This window comes from Pipistrellus kuhlii, unplaced genomic scaffold (genome assembly GCF_014108245.1).
Source record: "Pipistrellus kuhlii isolate mPipKuh1 unplaced genomic scaffold, mPipKuh1.p scaffold_m20_p_18, whole genome shotgun sequence".
NCBI classification, from domain to species: domain Eukaryota; kingdom Metazoa; phylum Chordata; class Mammalia; order Chiroptera; family Vespertilionidae; genus Pipistrellus; species Pipistrellus kuhlii.
The window spans coordinates 22,982,022-23,005,333 of NW_023425493.1; the positions used below are offsets into that span (position 1 = coordinate 22,982,022).

General features: G+C 38.1%; 1 protein-coding gene across 31 annotated transcripts in view; it reads right to left on the reverse strand.

Annotated features, from left to right (window-relative positions):
• Positions 1-23,312, reverse strand: part of PRRC2C (proline rich coiled-coil 2C) — a 65,688-nt gene that overhangs the window by 38,793 nt on the left and 3,583 nt on the right. For 26 of the 31 annotated variants that reach the window (XM_036442983.2, XM_036442978.2, XM_036442987.2 and 23 more), the window contains exons 2-12: positions 18,839-19,004; positions 17,888-18,068; positions 15,658-15,767; positions 13,011-13,136; positions 11,131-11,351; positions 9,928-10,010; positions 9,222-9,355; positions 9,055-9,142; positions 7,438-7,582; positions 4,424-4,477; positions 890-1,511 (exon numbers count right to left, since the gene is read on the reverse strand). In XM_036442983.2, coding sequence (XP_036298876.1) covers positions 890-1,511; positions 4,424-4,477; positions 7,438-7,582; positions 9,055-9,142; positions 9,222-9,355; positions 9,928-10,010; positions 11,131-11,351; positions 13,011-13,136; positions 15,658-15,767; positions 17,888-18,068; positions 18,839-18,950 — 1,876 coding nt within the window. In that variant the 5' untranslated portion in view covers positions 18,951-19,004. Of the gene's footprint in view, positions 1-889; positions 1,512-4,423; positions 4,478-7,437; positions 7,583-9,054; positions 9,143-9,221; positions 9,356-9,927; positions 10,011-11,130; positions 11,352-13,010; positions 13,137-15,657; positions 15,768-17,887; positions 18,069-18,838; positions 19,005-23,312 lie in introns of those variants that run through there. The other 5 variants (XM_036442991.2, XM_036442982.2, XM_036442979.2 and 2 more) reach the window with 3 other exon arrangements.

A 23,312-nucleotide genomic window follows, 5' to 3' on the forward strand; every position in this document is an offset into this window, starting at 1 on the left:
TTATTGAAAAAAACAAAAAGAATGAATTTAAGTCTGATGACAACATAGTGATCACTGACTATCTTCAAACATATAAATCATTATTCTGTGTAAAGGGTGTCAAGTATGATTACACAAAAGAAGAACCATACAATACCAAAAAGAAAAATTTTCATCCCAAAGAAAACCATAGTCATATTTGTTCTAGAAAACGAGTATAAATATAAACTCAAAAGAAATAAAAGCAGGGTCTCAAAGAGATTTCTGTACACTCACATTCACAGCAGCATTACTCAAAATAGGTATATAAAATGGAAACAATCCAAGTGCTCACCAGCAGATGAGTATGTAAGAAAAATGTGGAATATACATACAATGGATTACTACGTAAGCCTTAAAAAAAGGGAAATTTTTGTAATATGCTACAACACGGATTAAGCTTGAAGTTGGTATGCCAAGTGAAATTAGCCAGTCACAAAGGCTGTGGAGAGAGGAAAATGAGGTGCTATTGTTTACTGGGTAGAGTTTCAGTTTTGCAAGATAAAGAGTTCATGAGACGGATGGTGATGATGGTTTCACAGCATTATAAATGTATTAATATTACTAAACTGTGCATCTAACAACATGGGGAAATAATTAATTCAAAAGATGCTAACTTTTATGTCACATTGTATTTAATCACAAGAAAAAAATTAGGGAATATATTAAAGCATCCAATAGAAGTTAATTTCTACCCCCCCCCCCCCCAAAAAATCCCCAAACCCCACAAACTTTGTTTTTTAAATTACACATGAAATTATATTTTAGATTTCTAAATTCAGATTATACACATTAAATATACAGATATCAGCACTTTGAATAAAGTGAAACATTTTGTAAAGTGTATATAAGAACAAATAAGGCAATTTACCTTTATTACAGCTCTCACTTTCTGGTTTTTCTACCATAGTTTCTAAAGCAGGTTCTTTGTGTTCGACTTTTTCCTCCACTTTCTCCCCCTCTTTCTTCTCCAACTCCCATTCCTTTTCCTGCTCTTTCGGCTTCTGCACTTCTAGTTCTCTTTCCTTTTCCTGTTGTTCTAGTTCTTTCTCTTTTTCCTTCTCCATTTCTCTTTGTTTTTCCTGCTCTCTCTCCAGTTCTCTCTCCTTCTCCTGTTGCTTTTCCCTTTCCCTTTCCCGTTCCCTTTCCTTCTCCTTCTCCCGCTCCCGTTCTTGTTCTTTTTCAAGTTCTTTCTCCCGCTCCCGTTCTTTTTCTCGCTCCCTTTCTCTAATTTCTTCTGGAGATGGCTGCTTGTCCACGATGCCCAGCTTCTCATTTAATCGTTTCAGTTTCTCGGCACAAGCTGCCTTCCTCTGTTCTTCCATCCTCCGCTCTTCCTCTTCACGCCGTTTACGAGCGCGTTCCACCGCTGCAGAGAGTTCTGACTGCTGCCTTCTTCTTTGCTTCCATATTTCATCTTCATCCGGTACTTGCTGCTTAGGGGGGAAAGGGCCTGGTCTTCCAGGAACTGCTTGTCGGTCCGGAGGAGGATGCTGAAACATTCAGAAAAATTATCCAATGAGATGAAACAAATCTATTTCTGACAAATGGGGTGTATAAGTAGGCATGGAGAGGAAAGAAAAAAACTCCACAAAAATGTCAGAAATTTTCCCGATACACATATTACATTAAAACGCAAACAAGTACCAACATAGGGAAAACATTAAATCTAGATTAATTCTCCAGACAGACAGCAGAATAATTAATTCAACCACCTAATAGTTACTGAGCATGTGCCTATTATTATCTGGACATGAGGCTCACTCAGTATTTGTTGAATGAAGCTGTCACAAGATGACTTTCAGAATCCAAATTTAGAGACAAAGGAAATCTAGCATGTGTGTTTTAATAACAACTGCTGAAGATGGAAGTCTAAAGCGGGAGAAAAAGTCCAGAAAAATGCATGATGGCACGAAGTGAGCTCTGAGAAGACGGCAGTGCTACAGGGAAGGGCGGATAGCTGAAGATGCTAAGTAGGAAGAGCAATGCCACTCTACAAAAGGAGTCCCTAGAAATTGGCCCCAGAAGGAGTTGAAAGAGTCCCAGCTCCAAAATGAGAAATCCAGAAAGACCCATCTAGAGTCCAAATGGATCAAAGAAGGATCACCTGGAGACTGAGTTTTAATGACTTAATTTTCAGTTAATGTGTTCTAAAATAGTACTGTAAGGTCTAAAATCACTGCCAGCGACTATACAGACTAGCAAAATAAAAAAGGTTGACACATGCCGAAACCGGTTTGGCTCAGCGGTAGAGCGTCGGTCTGTGGACTGAAAGGTCCCGGGTTCAACTCTAGTCAGGGGCATGTACGTTGGTTGCGGGGACATCCCCGGTGGGGGATGTGCAAGAGGCAGCTGGTCTATGTTTCTCTCTCATAGACGTTTCTGGCTCTCTATCTCTCTCCCTTCCTCTCTGTAAAAAAAAAAAAAAAAAAAAAAAAAAAAAAAAAAAAAAAAAAATCAATAAAAGATAAAAAAAAAAAAGCGTTGACACATTAAGGAATTTAATTTTTTTTGTTTTCAAAATACTGATTTTAATAAGCTACTGGGGTGAAGAAACCTAAAAAGCCATATATCTACTCAGAATCCTAAAAAATAATGGTCTGGTGAGAACACTGGGCTGAATATTAAAAAACAAAACAAAACTCCAGGAAGACAAGACTATAAATTAGTAACTAACAGTGCTGTCTCAGGCAAACCACTTACATCCCCTGGTGTTGTTTACTTTATAGCTCAAAGACAAGCAGCATAAACAAAGCAATTATATAAAAGTACCTAATGTACGCAATAAACTCAGAACAAGCAAATTAAAAAAAAAAGAAAAAAGGCAACTTTGCTAAAGTATAATTTACATAAAATGGGATGCACACACCTGAATACTACTGCCCGATTAAGACATGGAGCCTTCTCACCACTCCTCTGCCCACACCCTGCTCCCAGCCAGCCTCTGACCCATGCTGGCCAAAAAGGGTAGTTTTTGCCGAAACCGGTTTGGCTCAGTGGATAGAGCGTTGGCCTGCGGACTGAAAGGTCCCGGGTTCGATTCTGGTCAAGGGCATGTACCTTGGTTGTGGGTGCATCCCCAGTAGGGGATGTGCAAGAGGCAGCTGATCGATGATTCTCTCTCATAGATGTTTCTAACTCTCTATCTCTCTCTGTAAAAAATCAATAAAATATATTTAAAAAAAAGAAAAAAAAAAAAAAAAAAGGGTAGTTTTGCCTTTCCTAGGATTTCAAGTCATATTCTCTTTTGTGCCTGGCTTCTTATGCTGAGGATAACAGGCTGAGATCACAGAGTGCATCAAGTCTGCTCCATTCCACTGCTGGGTAGGGTAGTACCCCTTCTCAGACACACGATTTTATCTGTGCATGGACTTGTGGATCACTTCTAGTTTTTAAACTATGAATAAGACAGCTATCAGCATTTATGCCTTATGTCTTTGTGTAAATGTATGTTTTCATTTCTCTGGGATAAACATCTAGGGATGGAATTGCTGAGTCATATGGTAAGTATATGTTTCACTTCAGAAGAAACTGCCAAAAATCACTTATCATCCAAAGTGATTATAAGGTTTCACAGCCCCACCAGTAATGTATGAAAGCGTCAGCTGCTCTAATCCTCACCAGCATTTGGTGTCATCAGCCTTTTTAATTTGGGATGTGTTGTGGTTTTAATTGGCATTTCTCAGGTGACTAAAGATACCGAGCATCTTATTATGTGTTTCTTGGCCACTTGAATACCTTATTTTGTCAAGTGAATGTTCAAATCATTTTCTTGGGTCTTACTGAGTTATAATATACTTTTTAACTGTTGATAGTATTACCAGATGTCTAAAAGGGAATGAGAACACAGCCCTGAGCCCTCCAACACTCAAAGTCCAGTACAGGAGGCCCAGAAGGAATACAAATTGATGAAAGGAAAGAAAATAATATAATGCCTCAAAAGCAAGTAAAGAGTTTTAAGGATGGAGAGATTAACAGTTATCAGGAATATAAATAACTCACTGAAATGATTTTGCCATGAAGGAGAACAGAGAAATAAGGGTCGAAACGCAAGGGGGATAAAGGGTGGGTGGGAGTTAAAGTTGGCCTGGTTTAAAAGATGTTTTGAGAGATAATATTACTGGCAAGTGATAGAAGATGGGATCTAGAGAACAAGGAAAGAGGTAAGGGCAGCAGAAAGGCAGTCAGAACAGGAAGGGCACTGAAATGGGAAGTTTTCCTAGCGAAATGAGGAGTTTGTTCCTCAGCTGAGAACAAAAAGGGAAGGGATGAAGAGGTAGACATGTAGGAGCTAAAAGATAAAGAAGGTTGATAAAAGTTATAAATAAAACACATCTGCAGTATCTATCCTGAAAACAAAGTCAAATACATATAGACAATAAGCCAGCATGTAGTTAAAATTTACCTGCTGTGCAAGCAACTTTGGGGGTGGTGGCAGGTGAGAAGATGGTCCACGTTCCTATGGATTGTTACAAAATAATTAGAGAAAGATATCTACTGGAAATATTTCTTTACGTTCTATAGAATTATTGTGATTTCAATAAGGTTAGAATCTCAAAAGAACTTGGCAAAAAAGTAGAATTTTAATGTATAAAGTCTGGAATTCTAGCCCAGGTAATTTGACTACTTAGAAATATGCCTCTAATTTAAAATTTTTATTCATGTAAGCCCAATACTTTTCCTGGATTTTCTAACAGCAAACTAAAACTGAGATTTACCTAAAGAAAAAAACAACATACATCTAAAACATGTTGGAACCAGATACAATGTATGGCTATTCACTTGCTAATACATACATCATTGTCACAAACACAAAAAAAATTTAGATATTAAAAAATGGTATATAAAATATTTCTCGGCAGCAAAATATCAGACATATGTCATAGCAATATCTTTACTGATACACTCCTAGGGCAATGGAAATTAAGGAAAAAATTAAAAAATGGGACTACATCAAAACAAAAAGTTTCTGCACAACAAGAAAGCCCACTGCATGGAGAACATATTTGCCAATGCTATTTCAGGTAAGGGTTTAATCTCTACAATTTACAGAGAACTCATACAACTTAGCAAAAGGAAGGTAAACAATCCAATCAAAAAATGGGCAAAGGACTTAAACAGACACTTCCCAAAAGAGGACATACAGAAGGCCGAGAGAAATATGAAAACACGCTCAAAGTCACTAATCATCGGAGAGATGCAAAACAACAATGAGGTACCATCTCACATCTGTCAAAATGGCTATCATCAACAAATCAACAAACAGTAAGTGCTTGTGAAGATGTGGAGAAAAAGGAACCTCATGTACTGCTTGTGGGAATGTAGACTGGTACAGCTACTGTGGAAAACAGTATGGAGTTTCCTAAAAAAAAAAACCTAAAAATGGAACTCCCATTTGACTCAGTGATCCCACTTCTAGGAATATATCCCAAGAAACCAGAAACACCAGTCAGAAAGGATATATGCACTGCTATGTTCGGAGCAGCACAATTTACAATAGCTAAGATTTGGAACACCCTAAGTGCCCATCAACAGATGAGAGGATTAAAAAACGGTGGTACATCTACACAATGCAATGCTGCTATAAAAAAGAAGGAACTTTTACCATTTGCAACAGCATGGATGGAACTGGAAAACATTATGCTAAGTGAAATAAGTCAGTCAGTGAAAGAGAAATATCACATGATCTCACTCATATGTGGGATATAATGACCAACATAAACTAATGAACAAAAATAGATCCAGAGTCAAGGGGCAGCGGAGGGAGAGGGGTTTAGAGATCAACCAAAGGACTTGTATGCATGTCTATTAGCATAACCAATGGACAGGGACACTGGGGCTTGCCCCAGGGGTGGGGGTAGGCGGAGAAGGTGTGTGTGTCAATTGGAAGATAAAGGAGACATATATAATACTTTAAACAATAAAAAAAATACCCTATATAATACAAGCCTAATATGCTAAGTGTCTGGTTGTCCATCCAAACAATCAAAGTGTAATATGCTAATGATATGCTAAGGCAGCTCAACTGCTTGCTATGATGTGCATTGACCACCTGGGGGCAGGCAGTCGACTGGTTGCTATGATGTGCACCAGCCACCAGGAAGCAGATGTTCCAACCAGTAGGTTAGCTTGCTGCTGGAGTTCCACTGATCAGGACTGAGTGAGACAGGTTAGAGACACCCTGAAGCTCTCTGGCAGTCCCTCCCCAGCTGGTCCACCTCCCGCATCCCTCCCGGCCCAGATTGAGTGCTGGTGGGGTCCCTTGGCCTGGCATGCGCCTTCTTGCAATCCAGGGCCCCTCAGGGGATATCGGAAAGCTGGTTTTGGCTCGATCCTGCAGGCCAGGCAGAGGGAACCCACTGGTATATGAATTTGTGCACCAGATCCCTAGTGTATATATATATATATTTCTCCATTCTTTCACAAAGGAATTATCATTTCCCATTACACCAGTAGGTTAAAAGTGACACAAAAGATGGATTTTAGAATACACAATACTTGAAAAATTCCTTTTCAGAGTTTCCAAATTTATTCTCCAATAACTAACCAGTGCTTTAAAAACAAAATTTAAACCTATTATAGCATACAAAACTAATGACTGGTTCTTACATAGCTCTTACTCTTGCTCTCATTGCTAGGAATTGCTCTCTTTCCTGTGTTTACTGGCTAATTCTTGCTTCACATGCCAAGTCTTTTGTAAAGGCTTTTCCATAATATTCTCTAAGAATTCCCTATGTGCAGTCTCTCTTGCAGCAGTTTATCACAGTGTGCTGTAACTGAAGTTTGTTGACTTTCTTTTGCTTTCATAAACACCGCTAGCTACCCACATTTACGCCCTGAAGGGACAGGTTCTTCTATCTGTTTGCATGACTTCAACTAATACATGGAGTTAAGTGAACTCTCTGGAAGTTGGTGCTTTTTTATTCCCAGTTCTCAATGAAGCTATTGCTACTTTGAAGTAGGATCAAATGTATCTGTTGCCCACATACTTACTTCCCTTCTTTAATAATGTTCTTCAAAATAGCTCAGAGTTAACAGATGTTTCTAGTTCCTGTGTGTGACCTCCCTACTCAAGGTATAATTTCACAGATGACTACTAACTAGGATGTACAAAGTATTCACTGAACCATAAAGCCCTTCAGCAATGGTAGTCGGGCAAAACAATTTATTCCTCTACTTCGATATGATGGAATTATTATACGAAAAAAAAAAAAAAAGGTAAAAGTTTAGTTTCTACATACAAGCTTGTTACTGTATTAACAGTTCCTGTTATATACAATAAAATTATGATTTAGATCTAGAGCTATTCAAGAAAAAAATAGATAGTTTCCATTTCCTAAGTCTTTGTCTACTCTGATTAATAAGGTTAATTCATCCAAAGTATCTGCAGTGACAAAGATCTCCTTGAGCCCAACAAACCTGATTAAATGGTGGTCCTTTCCCATAAGGACCTTTTGCTACTGGTGGCTGGGTAGGTAGCTGAGATGATGATTTAGTGTTGGACACCTCTTCTGGTTCTTTTCGAGTCTCAGTGTTTTCAGAAGCTTTGGAACCTTGATCCTCACTGAAGAATTAAAAAAACAAGTGAAATAAAAAAGTGAGGCGGACAAACTTTACCGTAAGTAAATGCACTTTCTTTACATAAAAAGGATATTTCCAGATGGTTTCAAGTAAAAAAAAATCTATCAAGGAATGAAAGAGATGGTTTTGTAAGTGGTGCTATTTTGTTTATTCAACATATAAACAAATTAGCACCATTATATATACCTGTACTGTAGTGGGGATTGGGCTTGGCCAGGTTATCACCACAAGATATAAAGTATAGTGTTGTTAAAAAACAGATGTGAACAGCCCTAGCTAGTTTGGCTCAGTAGACAGAGCGTTGGCCTGTGGACCAAAGGGTCCTGGGTGTGATTCCAGTCAAGGGCACAGAAATTGATTGCAGGCTCCTCCCTAGCCTGGGACCGGACTTTAGACAGGGCTTATGCAGGAGGCAACCAATCTGTGCGTTTTTCTCACATCGATGCTTCTCTCTGTCTTTCCCTGTCTCTAAAAATCAATGAAAAAATATCCTTGGGTGAGGATTAAAAAAAAAAAAAAAATCACACTCACACCCAACACAACCTGGCAAAGGAAGAGAATTCTGTCATTTTCCATCCCCCTCACCCAAAGTCTCAACTAAATGCAATTTAGTAATATTACAGATACTTAATAACTGAATTCTAATTTATTTTGACTTAATGATAAAGATAAATCAAATTACAAAGAAAAACACTTACAACAAATCACAGCATCTCACAACTGATCACGAAATAGCAGAGTGAAAAACTACACAAATGTATGCGTGTAAGCACGCTCCTATGTATTTTAAAAGTCTAATTGCTATGCCACATAATCTATATATTCCTGATGCTGAGGCCCCTATATTCCATAAGAAAGAAAAAAAATAATTCTCCCATTTTCTAAGCTTAAAAAAATCAAAGACTTGATGTAGCTTGTCTTAGTGTAGTAACCCAGGTAATTTTCCTCCAATTTTGTCAATATAGATCAGGTTAAGCAAGTAATAAGTTTTAAATGGTCCTTAATGTTGTCTCTCAAAATATCTCCAATTAGTCCTGGCTGAATCGCTCAGTTGGTCAGAATGTCGTCCTATACAACAAAAGTTTGTGGGTTCCATCCCCAGTTGGAGTGTGTATAGGAGGCAAGTGATTGATGTTTCTCCCTCCTTCTCAAAACAATACACATATGCTCGGGTGAAGATTTTTTTTTTAAAAAAAAAGATCTCCAATTAGATAGCAGTTATCTAAGCATCTTTGTTAAAACATGCACTTTCTTTGAAAACATGAAACTTTAATTCACTGATTGGCTGTATTTTTTAAATTGGCTCATTAATCACACCCTGACTCAATAAAAGTCCTTGGAATGGAATACAGAAATTCTATAATAAATAAAGAACAAATGTCTATTAATAATGAAGCCTCTCAAATTTAAGGCTTATCTTGGCAATTCATTGTAAAAGATATCATAACAACTTACCTGTTGTTTTCTTTAGGACTATTACTTCCTTGCTCATCATCATCACTGAAATTCAGTTGTTCTGTATAATCTACTTCCATCTGGGCACCTATTAAAATAAAGAAAACTCAGAAGGACTGCTTAGAAGGATCAAAATTTTTAAACGCTTAACTAATTTTGCCTCTTACCTGCCCAACCTTCATCTGCTTCAGCATCTAAATTATCAAATTTATCAAGTTCCTTCAGTTCTGACGCACTAAGGATGGAGGGGCGTTCAGGCTCGGAGGCCCAGGAAGGAGGTGGGCCTCTTCCTCGAAGGCCTCTAATGAATGAGAGGTTATAAGGAGGAAAGGATACGTTTTAATAATTCTAAATTAAAAGATTGGAATTTAGTTCATTTCCATTCAACAATGTTTTATATACTATGATATACAAAATACAATGCATGCGTATGAAGAAATTATATAAATTTAGGATAATACTAATTTTATGCAAGTTTAAGAGCAGACAAGGTTTTTTAATTGTCAAAGGTACAAAATAAAACATACATATGTTAAAGGATAATATGGCTAATACTAATCTCAAAATACAGAACTTTAACAAAAATCATCATTTAGGAGGATGCTGAGCATTAAGCAAAAAGAGAATGGGGATTCCTCAACATTGAAGAAGAAGGGATAATAAACAAGTGTCACTGATTTTTAGGGCCATAATTGTCAGTTTTCAGAATTTTATGTAAGATAATTTTGTTTTATAAAAGCTAGCCAAGTATAGCAATTGTACTTTGAGAACAGAAAAATGAATCAATTATCACAATCTACTCAACCACCAGAAAATCTTAATGAACATATATATGCATGTATCTTGTGGACTTTAATCATTTAGTAGTCTTACTTGTTTGTTTCAGATAAAGAAGGTGGAAACCTCATGGGGCCATGAAGAGGAGGATATGCCATCCTGGGATACTGTTGAAACATCTGAATGTGGAAAACGAACATTGCTAAATGCCATTTGTAAGATTACTGCCACCAAAGTGTTTACAAATAATAATATAACCAGCACACAGCATAGAACTTGTTACCCATTAACAAAATTACATAAAAGTGATTGTGAACTGACAAGAAAAACTAAAAAAGATACGAGTGCACCCCAGAAAACAGCAAAGCCTTAACCAAATTCAAGTACTTGAAAGGAAAAGTGAGACTTGATCCTAATGCAGAGATAAATTAATTGAAGGCAGATTTGCAGATAACAAGAAGCTAAATTCAGGTAAAAATAAGGGAGAGTTTATACCCCAAGGGGAGGGGGCAGGTAGTGCCTTGGAGAGTTCCTATGGGTAGCCACAGGTGCGTTCTGAGTCAAGTTACTATGCAGACAGATTATAAATGGAGAAATCTGAGATTTGCTTTAATAATCCAAGATCATAAGAAACAGGAGACAAGAGTGACCACAAATTAACCACTAAATATGGATGGTAGACATGGGAAGAGAGAGGTTCACTGTAATATTATTTATATTTTTACTTATGTGTAAAATATTCCATAATGAAAAGCTAAAGAAGATATTACCAATGAAGACTTTAGAACTAAAGCAGTATTAACCTTTTCTGTGCCATACATGACTCCTTTGGCAGTCTGATAAGTTCTATAGACTTTTAAAAATAAAAATGTCTTAAAATCTATAGATGTGAAGTATGACAATCTATAGATGTGAAGTATGACAATTATACTAAAATTCTGTCACCACAATATTAAATAAAAACCAAATGTCACATAGTAGTATATGTGCTTCATTATTAGGTCATTAAATATCAAGTAGGTCTCTCCATGGGTCTAATAAATATTATGAAGTAATGTTGAGTATAAAGAACATTTTGAAATATCTAAAAAAATGTAATGTATTATGAAAATATCAATGATCCTTATTAATAATAAAATCACAGGTACTGTGATTTGTTTCCTATATTCATTATCAAAGAAAATGCTAATTTTTATTGTTAATGAAAATAAAAACCTACTTTTCCCCCATTCCAAGTCTCTTTTTGGAACCCCAATCAAACATCTCTTTTGTAAGCACTTGCTATTTAGCAATACTCACGTAAGGAGGCATCATAGCTCGGTACTGGGAAGCCAGGGCAGGCTGCTGTCCATTCAGTTTAGCCTGTGGAGGACCACAAGCTATCCTCTTTTCTACCACTTTGAGGATGTCATTTTGCTCTGATGACCCAGCTGTGCTTTCATCCTGGCCAGGAAGCTTTTCATCTTGGTCAGATGTCGATGAGCCAGCAGACTTACCACCATCTCTCCAACAAGCAACATCTGGTACAAAGGGAGATAAGTATAAGAAAAAATCTGAAAATGTAACAGAGTGAAAATCTAATCTAGGCCCTACTAATGGTAGTCAAGAGCAGTGGCAGAGAAGATGTACACCAGAAGGCGTCACCAAAAGAAAATATGTGGTAGGGGAAGAAAACATTAGTATTATAGTTCTGTATTAAGTTTTACCAATATTTGATAGGGAGTTTAAAATCACATACTGATTTTAAAATACTGAAGTTCCTTATGGAAAGGGAGTAAGAATTCTACAACCCAGACTTGTCAATAATGCTCATCATGCTTTCAATCTACTATTGCTAGTTATATGTGACCAAGTGAGCAGAGTTAGTGACTATATTATCTGGTTCGACTAAACTTAACCAAGTAAGACTGATAAGTGGTTTTACAAGGAATCCTTGTTTGGTAGGTAGCCTCATAGGGTATTTTATCATCTGGTATTCACACCCTGTCTACCACCCACTCACAGTGTTCCAGGACTGATCTGTGTAACCAGAATAGAGCAGCAAGTCAACATGAGTGAGCTTGGAACAGCAGCCCTACTCAAGTCAGTGTTAGGTGACAGCTTTACTTCAAATGTGAGAGGAGTTCCTGAGCCAAAATCCCCAGCTAAATTGCTTCCACATTCCTTGACTCTCAGGTACTGTGAAACCATGAGTCCATTCAGTCTCTTGTTTAAAGTTGCCAAATTTGCTTTGCAGCAACAGATAAGTGATGAAAATCAAAGGAAAATAGCAGAGCTGACCCTCTGTTCCTAATACTATAAATTCCTGAACATCACAGCAATTAAAAAAAACAAATAAATAAGATGCCCTGACTGAGTGGCTCAGTTAGAATGTCATCCTATACATCAAAGAGTCATGGGTTCAATTCCCAGTCAGGGCACACACACCTGCGTCACGGGTTTGCTCCCAGCTTGGGACAAGTATAGGAGGCAACCCATCTGTGTTTCTCTTCCTCTCCCTTCCTCTTTCTTAAAAAAGATATCCTCAGGTGAGAATTAAACATATAAATAAGATGATTTACCCAGACCTGACAAGAAATGGGCCCAAAATTATGAAATATATCAGGGTATTAGAAATATAAATTTGTAACCATTACTGTAAAGAAGAATTCCCCCAGGAATACAGGTTCTTTAAGATATTTGTTAATGACAATATGAAATTAATACAAATAATAAGCCTTAAAGAAATATCAAAGACTTTATATTTCCATTTCAAATTTTTGCTTTGTAATATACTTAATGCAAGTATCTGTCACTATCCAAACTTACTTGGTTCCTGGATTTGAGTTCAGAAAGGGATCCCTAAATATTAATGGAGTATCAAAAAATATTTTATAAATATGTAAGTATATGCATATTGGAGGTTTGCCCTAAATACTTTATTATTGTAAAAACAACCAAATATTGATGTGCAAATAAGTCACCTAAGCATCTTGTTAAGATGTATACTTACAACAAGTTCTCAAGTTGGACTGATACCGTTAATGTAGAAACCACATTTAAATGGCAAACAACTAGTTACTTTCTGCTTTTTAAAAGTAGGCAAACCATACATACAACATTAGCAGGCAGGAAGTTACATCACAAGATAAAATACAAACGTAATCTCATTGTTTTTATTGAACAGAAAGCACTCTTACTCGGTGGGCGTAAACTGGGTCCAGGTCCACAGTTGTCATCATTTGCTTCTTTTTCTTTTTTTTCCTGATCCCCAGCTGCCTGCAAGCTGGGAAATTCTTGCTGAAAATGACTATTCACCTGGATTCCTATAGATTTGTTTTTTTAAAACACACAAAATATTGAATGTAACTTTCATACCAAAGAACATTTAAAACCCTCCCAGGATAGAGCTGCCTTTTTCTGGTAAATTATTCCATATTTCAATGATGATTATTCGTAACCACAAAACTTTTTAATTATTTAGATTTAGAATCCCTTGGAAAGTTAATGAACAGCCATGAGGAGATAAAAATCTAAGGAACATCCCAGACACTGTCACAGAGGACTCATTAAGATGAAGCCAAGTGAGGAGTTTCACTTTTGTTTCTCTCTCCTTTATTTCAATAGAAGTAAATTCCTTAATACTCTTAAGAATCAGTTCAAATTATATCACTGAAAAAGATTTTTCTTTTTTCTGGTTAATCCTTCCCTGAGCATATTTTCCCCATTGATTTTAGAGAGTAAAAGGGAGCAGGAGAGACAAAGAAAACATCATGTGAGAGAGAGACATTGGTTGGTTGCCTCCCACATGTACTTCGACCAGTGCTGGGGATTGAGCCTGCAACCATGGTACATATATGCCCTCGACCAGAATCAAACCTGCAACCCTTTATAGTAGTAATAATTAATGTCGTTTTTAAACATTCGTTTAAAATCTTGCTTGGCATTGACTTGTATTGACATAACCTTCAAACACGTGGTATCTACAGAACGTGTGAAGTGCAATTAACAAGTTTTGCTTGAAAAAGTTTGTGTTTGGTTTGGTTTTTGTTGCAAAACTAAGGCTAAGAAGATGGTGGATGAAGAGCATATTCGGCACTGCATGCTTTATGAGTTCCAATTAGGAAGACAAGCAAGTGAGGCTGCAAAAAACATCTGCAGTGCTCTTGGTCAAGATGCAGTTAGCGCCAGAAAATGCCAGCGTTGGTTTGAGAAATTTCGCGAGGGAAATTTTTCGTTAGATGACAAGAGTGGTCGAGGCCGTGTGTCCAATTTTGATCAAGAAGCTCTTCAAGCTCTTTTGGTGCAAAATCCTCAAATTACCCAACAAGAGCTTGCGACAACTTTAAATTGTTCACAAAAAACAATTTCCAATCAATTGCGTGCACTTGGCAAAGTCCAAAAGTTTGGAAAATGGGTTCCTCATGAGTTGACTGACAACAACCGTAATCAAAGAGTCACAATTTGCAGTTCGCTCCTCTCTCGTCAAAACCGTTTGCCGTTTTTAGAGCAAATTGTTACCGGAGATGAAGAATGGGTGCTGTATGTTAATTTGAAAAGGCGGCCTCAATGGTTGGACAAAAATGAGGCTCCGCAGCCCACGCCAAAACCTGACTTGCATGCGAAAAAAGTGATGTTGTGTGTTTGGTGGAATTTTAAAGGAATTCTTCATTATGAACTTTTACCATCTAACCAAACCATTACAAGTGCAGTGTATAGTGCCCAGTTGGAAAGGTTAGCCCAAGCTTTAAGAGAAAAAGAACCCGCGCTGATTAATCGGAAGGGCGTAATTCTTCACCACAATAACGCACGACCGCATACTGCAAGAATCACTGCTGAAAAACTGCGCCAGTTGGAATGGGAAGTTCTCCCTCAACCTGCATATTCTCCTGATATTGCCCCTTCCGATTACCATTTGTTTCATTCTTTGCAAAACTTTCTTCTTGGAAAAAAATTTAATAATGAAGAATGCCTCAAAAATGCATTGACCGAATTTTTTGCATCAAAATCACAAGAATTTTACAACAGAGGGATTAAAATGCTTCCTGAGCGTTGGGCACAAGTAGTAGAAAACAATGGCAACTATATTGTTGATTAAATTTTGTTGTATTTAAAACAACATTAATTATTACTAGACCTAATATGTGTGGGCTGACGTCCTATCCATTGAACCAAACCGGCTAGGACTGAAATAGATTTTAATGAATACTGCAAGTATTGTGGTGAAGCTAAAATGCTTTCATTTCATTGCCTACTTTCACTTAATTTACTTTATACTGGTATAAATTAAGAGAGCTGATTTTATCTTCAGGGCTTAATTTTTCCATACGATATCTTATAGACATTTCCTGTTTATACTGTAAGTGGAAAATTTTTTGCTGGGGTGTTCACAATTCCCTGTGGGGAGGGAAGTATTCCAACTATTATGCTTTAGGGCTACTCTCTACTTCTACTCTACCATGGAATCATGAGCAGTATGTTTGAAAGAGAGGCTAGGGTACATAGATGAAGATGAATATGATTTCATTTCATATGCTCACGTACTTGTCTCAAAAAGTTCAAAGTACAAGGTTTACCTGGTAATGTAGGATAAAAATAAAATAATATGGGACAGAGCATATCAAAGACTCCCTCTTAAATCTTACTTATTATCATTAGGCCATGCATAGCTCTTGACCTAGAAACTTAATTAGCCCAAGAGATTTTCAAAAGACACCTAATAGGGCCTGAATATATCATTTGACAATGTTCTCCACCCTGCCAGCACACTAGTCCACCCTGTATATCCTGCATGGCTGTTCAGTAACTATCAAGCCTGACCAGGTGCCCCAGCTAATGTCCACTTACCATCTCCTTGCCCACCTTGCTTGTTACTGGCCCATGATTTTGGAGCAGGTGCTACTTCTGGGGGAGCTGCAACCCCAGGTTTTGGCTGTGCTGGTGGAACTTCTGGTGCTCTTAAAAGAAATATGAATCCATTATTTCAGATATTTTATGTTTAAATAAAATAAATTGAATGTTGTATTTAAGGTGAATTTCTGTACAACTATTCTGGCTACATATTTACTCACAGATGCAGCCTCCACAAAAGCTTTCCCTCTGCAGCATCCCTTTAAATGAAGTATAGCTGTTTTTGTCCCCTTTCATTTCTACCTTTGGATAAATACTCCAAGGAGAAGACAGCTCTGCTTACTTTCATTTTGTAAATAAGAAACATTCATTATTGAATATAGCTCCCAAAAATCTATTCTGAAAAAGTGAACATTTATAATTAGAGTTAACAGTTTACACATACATACGGTCTGGACTGAGGAATTAGCCAGTGAGGAATAAGGCTAATAAGGCAAGCTCTCCATCTGGCAGTAAACAGGTCCACCACTATACTTATTTCTGTATTCAAAGGTAACGGCAATCTGCCTAATGCACCCCAAGTAAAAGGTGTTTTAAAAAGGGTCTACAGTTTTGTTCAATTCTTGTAATGTGTTAATGTTTAAAAATGGAAAAGGTGGTTAAGAAACTTAAGAAATACAATATATTTCTGGTATACTCAGACCTCTGACTTATTACTGCAAAATATTTCTATAACAACTAAGCAGAAGACAGTCCATCTTTGACAAGTAGTCAAATCTATACAGAGCTCCCCAAAGAAGAGCACAAAAATTTCATAATAGATATAGGCAAAAAAGCATCAAGTACCCAGATACTTGCCTTACTTTTTTTTAAAATTACTGCTATTTAACCTGATTATTCAATAAATTAAGAGCCCTGCATAATCTGACATACAGAATCCTACCTAATAATTAAAGAGTAACATGCAAATTAATCATCATTCCGCTACACCCACAAGCCAATCAGTGAGTAGGAGGGAGGCTTGGGTTTCCCAAGCAATGGAAGAAGCCAAGCTTTCCGCCTGCCCTTGCTGGCCTAAGCGTCCACTCAAGGCTACGAAGTTTCAATTGTAGAAGGTAAATAAATTCCAGATACCAGGGCCTGCACTTGGGTCGCCAAGGGGTGTGACTGGCCTGCACACCACCACAGGCCCCTTGCTCAGGCCACCCCACACAACAAGGGAACCCCCACCCTGATCCAGGACACCTTTCAGGGCAAACCAGCTGGTCCCCACTCGTGCACCAGGCATCTACCCTATTTAATAAAAATAATATGCAGATTGACCATCACTCCCACACACAACACGGCTGCCCCTATGTGGTCAAAGATCCTGCCCCCATGTGGACACAAGATGGCCAGCAGGGCAGGGCAGTTGGGAGGCATCAAGCCTGCAAGGGAGGACAGTTGAGAAGGACCAGGCAAGCATGGGAGGGCAGTTGGAAGTGATCAACCCTGCAGAGGAGGGCAGTTGGGGGTGACCAGGCCGGCAGAGGAGGGAAGTTGGGGGCAGATAGGCTGGCAGGGGAGCAGTTAAACATCAATCGGGCTGGCAGCAGAGTGGTTAGGGGGTGATCAGGCTGGCAGGCAGAAGCGGGTAGGGGCAATCAGGAAGGCAGGTAGGCAGATGAGCATTTGGGAGCCAGCAGTCCTGGTCTGTGAGGGATCCCAGATTGGAGAGGGACTCCGTGCACGAATTTTGTGCACTGGGCCTCTAGTACTGAATATTTGTTGAATGATTGATGATTAACAGGGACATTAATTCTATTCCAGCTTCCTTGTTAATTCTTTATTCAGTGAAATAATATCACTTGAGCACCACAATGTGCATCAGGCAGTTTCAGGGAACTAGGCAGACAAATTCTTTGTGCCATGGAATTATTCAATATAATCCACTTCTAATCATACTAGAAAGAGAAAGCCTGATTTGGTAGGAGTAGGAGAGGAGGGAACCTGACAGAGAGTTAGAAGAAAAGTTATTATCAACTGTCACTGTTGTCTTGACACAAGGAATTGTTGCCACTATATCCACTCACAGGGAAAATGAATCAAAAGCTTGACTCGATAAACTTTAAAGGGCATGAGATATGTAATACATCCAGCACAACACCTAGCACATAGACAGAACTCAAACATAAGTTCCCTACCAAGAAAGGGGGCTGGTTTCACTCTTTACTAGACATCGACTTACTTTTCTTCTTCATGCTGCTCTTGTTTTGATGATGCCCATCCTGTGCCATCTTTAGGTACAATAATCACATTAGGATCATTGCCTTTGTTTTCTGCTTTGAGACTTGGGAGGTTAGCAGGTGGAGGCATGCGCCGCGAAATACCAACTTTTCCAAGACTCTGTAATCCATGTCGAGCTGCAACTAAAGATCAATAACATCAACTTTCTTAGAACATCTATTTTATTTCCCACTTCTCTCTTAAAACAATATAGAAATAGGAATTAATTAAATCTGGAACTATTAACCCCTAATGATTTAAGGTAAGAATTTTTAAACTAAGCCACACACCTGCAACAAAATCCAATGCAGAGATTATATTTAAAATAAGCTATCAAGCCACTGACCAGAGGCTGTAAAAATTCTAGTAAATCCTATACACAATGAAAAGGTGAACACTGACAATGCCAGTTTTGTAATTTTTTAGAGAATTGATTTTAAACTCAAAAACTTAGTATGTTAAAGAATATTACAATTTTATGTGCATAACATACACTGCTAATGTAACATATGAGGTCCAACTTTCACTTTTCACTGTAATAAGACAACACAGGCCTCTCTCTAGTTCATAATATGAAGTGGAAATAAATCCCACTAACATGGATCTCTATGCCTACCAATCTCCTTACACCAGTTTCCCCTTTGGACCATAAACTCTACTTTTCTGCTAATAACAAACAAGAAAAGAATAAATATGTTTATAGATTTTAATTGTAAAGATATATATAACTCATATATATAACTCATATCCCGCTGAAAAGTGTTGTGTACATTAAAAAGCTCACTGTGAACAGGCTGTGTGAACATAGGTTTGTCCCAATTCCTAGCAGCAAAAGCTCCAGTGCACCACTTACTGGTATAATAACAAAAGCATAAAAGCCATAAAAATATAAATACCACTTAATTTTACTCACCTGTGGTTTTCTGAGTTTCTAATGATTTACCCTTGTAAGTATTAAATAAACTGAGTGTCGCATACTTTTTCCCATCCTTTGCTTTTGTACTCTGGCCTGACTTCTCCGACATTTCGGTGGAAACTCATCGAGTCCAAAACCTCCTGCCACACCCCTTAAAACCAGTCTTAGAGATGGCACATAAAAAAAAGAAAGGAAAAAGAAAAATTTTATAATTTATTAGCTTACTAAAAATTCCTAAAATTCAAATGTTTACAGAAATTCTGAAAAAATAAAAACACAGAGAAATGAAATCAATCTTCAATGAACTCACATAAATAGAATTCACAAATTAGCTCTAACACTCTTCCCCAGTTTAAGGAATGTCCTGGGGGCAAACCTCCAAAGCCCATCTGTACCCATTCTACACCCATCTTTCCCAAGGGCTTCCCTTTGCCACCTGCGGTTACAGTGGTTCTCAGCATCACCTAGAAACCTGTTAGAAATGCAAATTCTCAGGCCCATCCCAGACCTACTGAATCAAACACTGAGGATGGGCACAGTACTCAGCATTTTACTTAGCAAGTCCTCCAGATAATTCTGTGACATACAAAAGTTTAGGGCTCACTGACTTATTATAAGCAGATATATTATAAACAGTGGTTCTGAATCCTCTTGCACACTAAAATCAACCAGGGAATTTCAAATAGACGAGAATCTGGGGTGCTGAAGTGGGGCCTGCACATCAATCCTTATTTTGAAAAGCTCCTCTAGTGATTCTAATAGGAGAGCAGTCTTCACACTCACTGCCACAAAGAGGAATTGAGAGGGACAGAGTTAAACATCGATGAGAGAGAAACATCGACCAGCTGCCTCTTGCACACCCTCTACTGGGGATGTGCCCGCAACCAAGGTACATGACCTTGATCAGAATCAAACCTGGGACCTTTCAGTTTGCAAGCCAACGCTCTACTGAGCAAAACCGGTTTCGGCAATTAGTTTTGCAATTTTGATTTTGAGGTTCTTTTTCTAAAGATAGGCTTGTTTTTAATTCCTAGTTAATTCACTTCTATATTTTAGTTTTGTCTATTGGTTAACTTTGTAGCCACAAGAATCTTAAATTGTTTTCCTATCAACAACACTATTTGCTTATTCTGACATTTTCTGCTTCAATATTAGCTCTATAAAATTACACTGTTTTTCATTATTCCTGTCAGGGCTGCTGATTTCTTGTCCAATCTTACCAACCTTCACACCTCCCCCTACCTCGTATAAAGAAGAAAATCACTGCCATCTGTCACCATACTCAATATGCTACTTCACTTCTGACACTACTGGTCACCATGGGTGGGGCGGTGGGGGGTGTGTGTGTGTGTGTGAGAGCTCCCACACACCCAGCAATTCTTAAGATTCTCCAGCCAACCAGCTGGGTGTCCTACAACTGAACTCAATTCTGACACTATCTACCTGGAGATAGCATAAAATCTCACAGGTCTCAGTCCCTCAAGAGTATCTCCCCCACTACCACCACTTCAGGTGCCACTTGAAAAGTCCATGTTATTACCTGGGCTTTTGACTGGCTGGCTATAAACCAGAGGTTTGATTAATTTAGTAGAACACTTAACTGAACTCAGGGAAACAATTTACTTATACTAGATTACCAGATGAAGAGGCATACCAGGAGAGGCCGAAGGTCCTGAGCACAGAAGTTTGTGGTGCACCACCTCTCGGAAGCTCCCCCAACCAATGCAGTTCAGGGACTTTTTTTATGGCTCGAATGATTAAGTCACTGGCTATGGGTAATAAATTTGACCTCCAGCTCTTCTCCCCTCCTAGGAGAGGAGGCTGGGGCCTGTCTGAGGGAAAGGCTTCTAATATGGATCTCATGGGGAAGGAGCCAGCTTCAAGGATGAGGAAAAAGCAATACAAAGGCCCTGATATGCTAATCATGCTCAAAACATAAAAGCTATTATAGTAAAACAGGGAGAATTGAAATACAAAGAGAAGATTGGATAAGGTAGGCCTATGAGGATTTTCAATTTTACCTTTGAAGCAAAGGGAAGCCATTAGATTCTGAGCAGAAGCATGTCTGTTATTAAATGTAGAGACCTCACAGACTGCAACAGCCTAGGCACCAGATGATGTGGCTGTGGCTGAAAAATGGAGACTAGACACAAGATTGTTGAGTCTTCCTCATAGCTTCAAAGTTGCTTGCTAGTTTGGTGATGCCTCTTCGTTTTGAGCACTGGCCAAGAGAACCTAACCCACGTCTATATTACTGTTTCCAGGGGATTACAAATCTCTCTAGTGTGCTCTTATCCTCGGATACTGAAACCTTATTGAAAACAATGCCCTCTTAAAGCCTGCTATAGCAATCAGTATATTCTCTGAAACACAATTCAGCAAAGCAATCCTTTACAGATTACACAGAAACAACGAAGTGCCTCCCTCCTGCTGCAGGGACAATATTCACTCAACAACATTTATACAACAAATTGTGCTGCAAACTAATAAACTGTCAATTGTTGCTGAAACCGGTTTGGCTTAATGGGTAGAGTGTCAGCCTTTGGACTGGTCCCAGGTTCGATTCTGGTCAAGGGCATGTACCTTGGTTGTGGGCACATCCCCAGTGGGGTGCATGCAAGAAGCAGCTGATCGATGTTTCTATATCACTGATGTTTCTAACTCTCTATCCCTGTCTGTAAAAAATCAATAAAATATATTTAAAAAAACAACAACTGTCAATTGTTGTTTTCAATAAACAAACAAAAATATGGAAATGAAAAAAAGCAACTGGGTAAATATAATAATAAAAGGGTAATAGGCAAATCAACTGAATGGCGGAATCACTGGTAGCTATGACACACACACACACCACTAGGCGGCAGATGCTCAATCAGGAGCTGCCCCCTTTTGGTCAGAGTGCAGCAGTGGTGGCTGTCAGTCAGACATCCCGAGGGCTCCGGAACTTTAAAAGGGCAGAGGCTGGGCTGAGGGACACACCCCTCTCCAGTGCAGGAATGTTGTGCACTGGGCCTCTAGTTTCAAGATAATTCTTGCTTTGGTTAAGAGGTTGAACTAGTTAACTTCTAAGGTCACTTCCATTTCTAACTGTTATCATCAATCACTTAGTAATTCTAAGGTTAGCGACACCACATATTTTTAAGATCACATTTTCTCTGCTGGTGTGGTAAAGTTGGTTGAGCATAATCCCTCATTCCTAAAGGTTGCTGGGTTCAATTCCCAGTCAGTGCACATGCCCAGGTTGCAGGCTCTTGATCCCCGGTGGGGGTCATGCAGGAGGCAGCTGACCAATGATTTTCTCCCTCTTCTTCTCCCTTCCTCTCTAAAATTCAAAAGCTATAAGGAAACACATTTAATATATGTAAAGATGCTCTGATAGGGGAAAGGTATTATCCTTACTGCACAGATGAATATGTTCAATCCCCGAGGAAGCCAAGTCACTTGCCCCAAAGTTAACAGCTGACTACTTATGTTTTTCAACTCCTAATCTCGAGCTCATTTTGATTATTCAATACACTTAAAAATCAAAAGGTCTCACTACTTAGCCCACCTTGCTTAACCTTTCATCCTCATTTGACCTAAATTCTTTTAGGATCACCAAAGATTTCTAAACCAAATCCAAAGGCCACTTCTGAACTTTGCTACATTTGGCTAATAATCCCACTTTTTCAGATTATTCTTACCCATCCTTATTTCTCCTCTATTTCCTTCTTATTCTCCTCTTCTTGCCATAGATTGTTTTAAGCATATTCAAAATTACATTTATTTTAAAACATGTTGGGGGGGGGGACTGTAAAACCAAATAATCATGTAAATTTTTCTTTTAATTAAAAGACAATTAATTGAAAGAAAGATGATAACAGACATATCGTTTGAAGATAAAGCAAAAATTGTGAACGACTTGGTTGAGAAATACTCGGCACTGGGAAATCCATATAGCAGAGAAATTAAGCACTTGGACTCTGGATCAATGATTTGAATATCACTTCCTAGCTAAGTAATTCTGAACAAATTATTTAAATCTCTTTAAATCACATATATAGTGAGAATAAAATAATCTACCTCCTAGGCTTACTATATGGATTGAAAGAGATAATGTACAAAATGTTGTTAGCTCAGTGCATGGCATGGTAAGTGCTCAACAAATATTAATATTTACAATTATTCTTGATCTCTTCTGGCCATCATGCCTTCACTTGTAATCAACTGAGCACTCAATGTATACTACAGGCAATTTTCCATATATGGATTTTCTGCCCCAAATTTCCCTTACCTATTTGTATAACCCTTAATTTTATCTTCTGGTATGAATAATAAAATAAAATATCACACAATAACTTTTATTATTCATAACCCTTAAGACTGTGAATACCTTGGCAGTGGGGCCCAAAAGCTATTTTCCTCTGATTCACTGGGCCTTATAAAATTAAAAGAATTTCTGATGCAAAAATGAAAAAAAATCTCACAATGC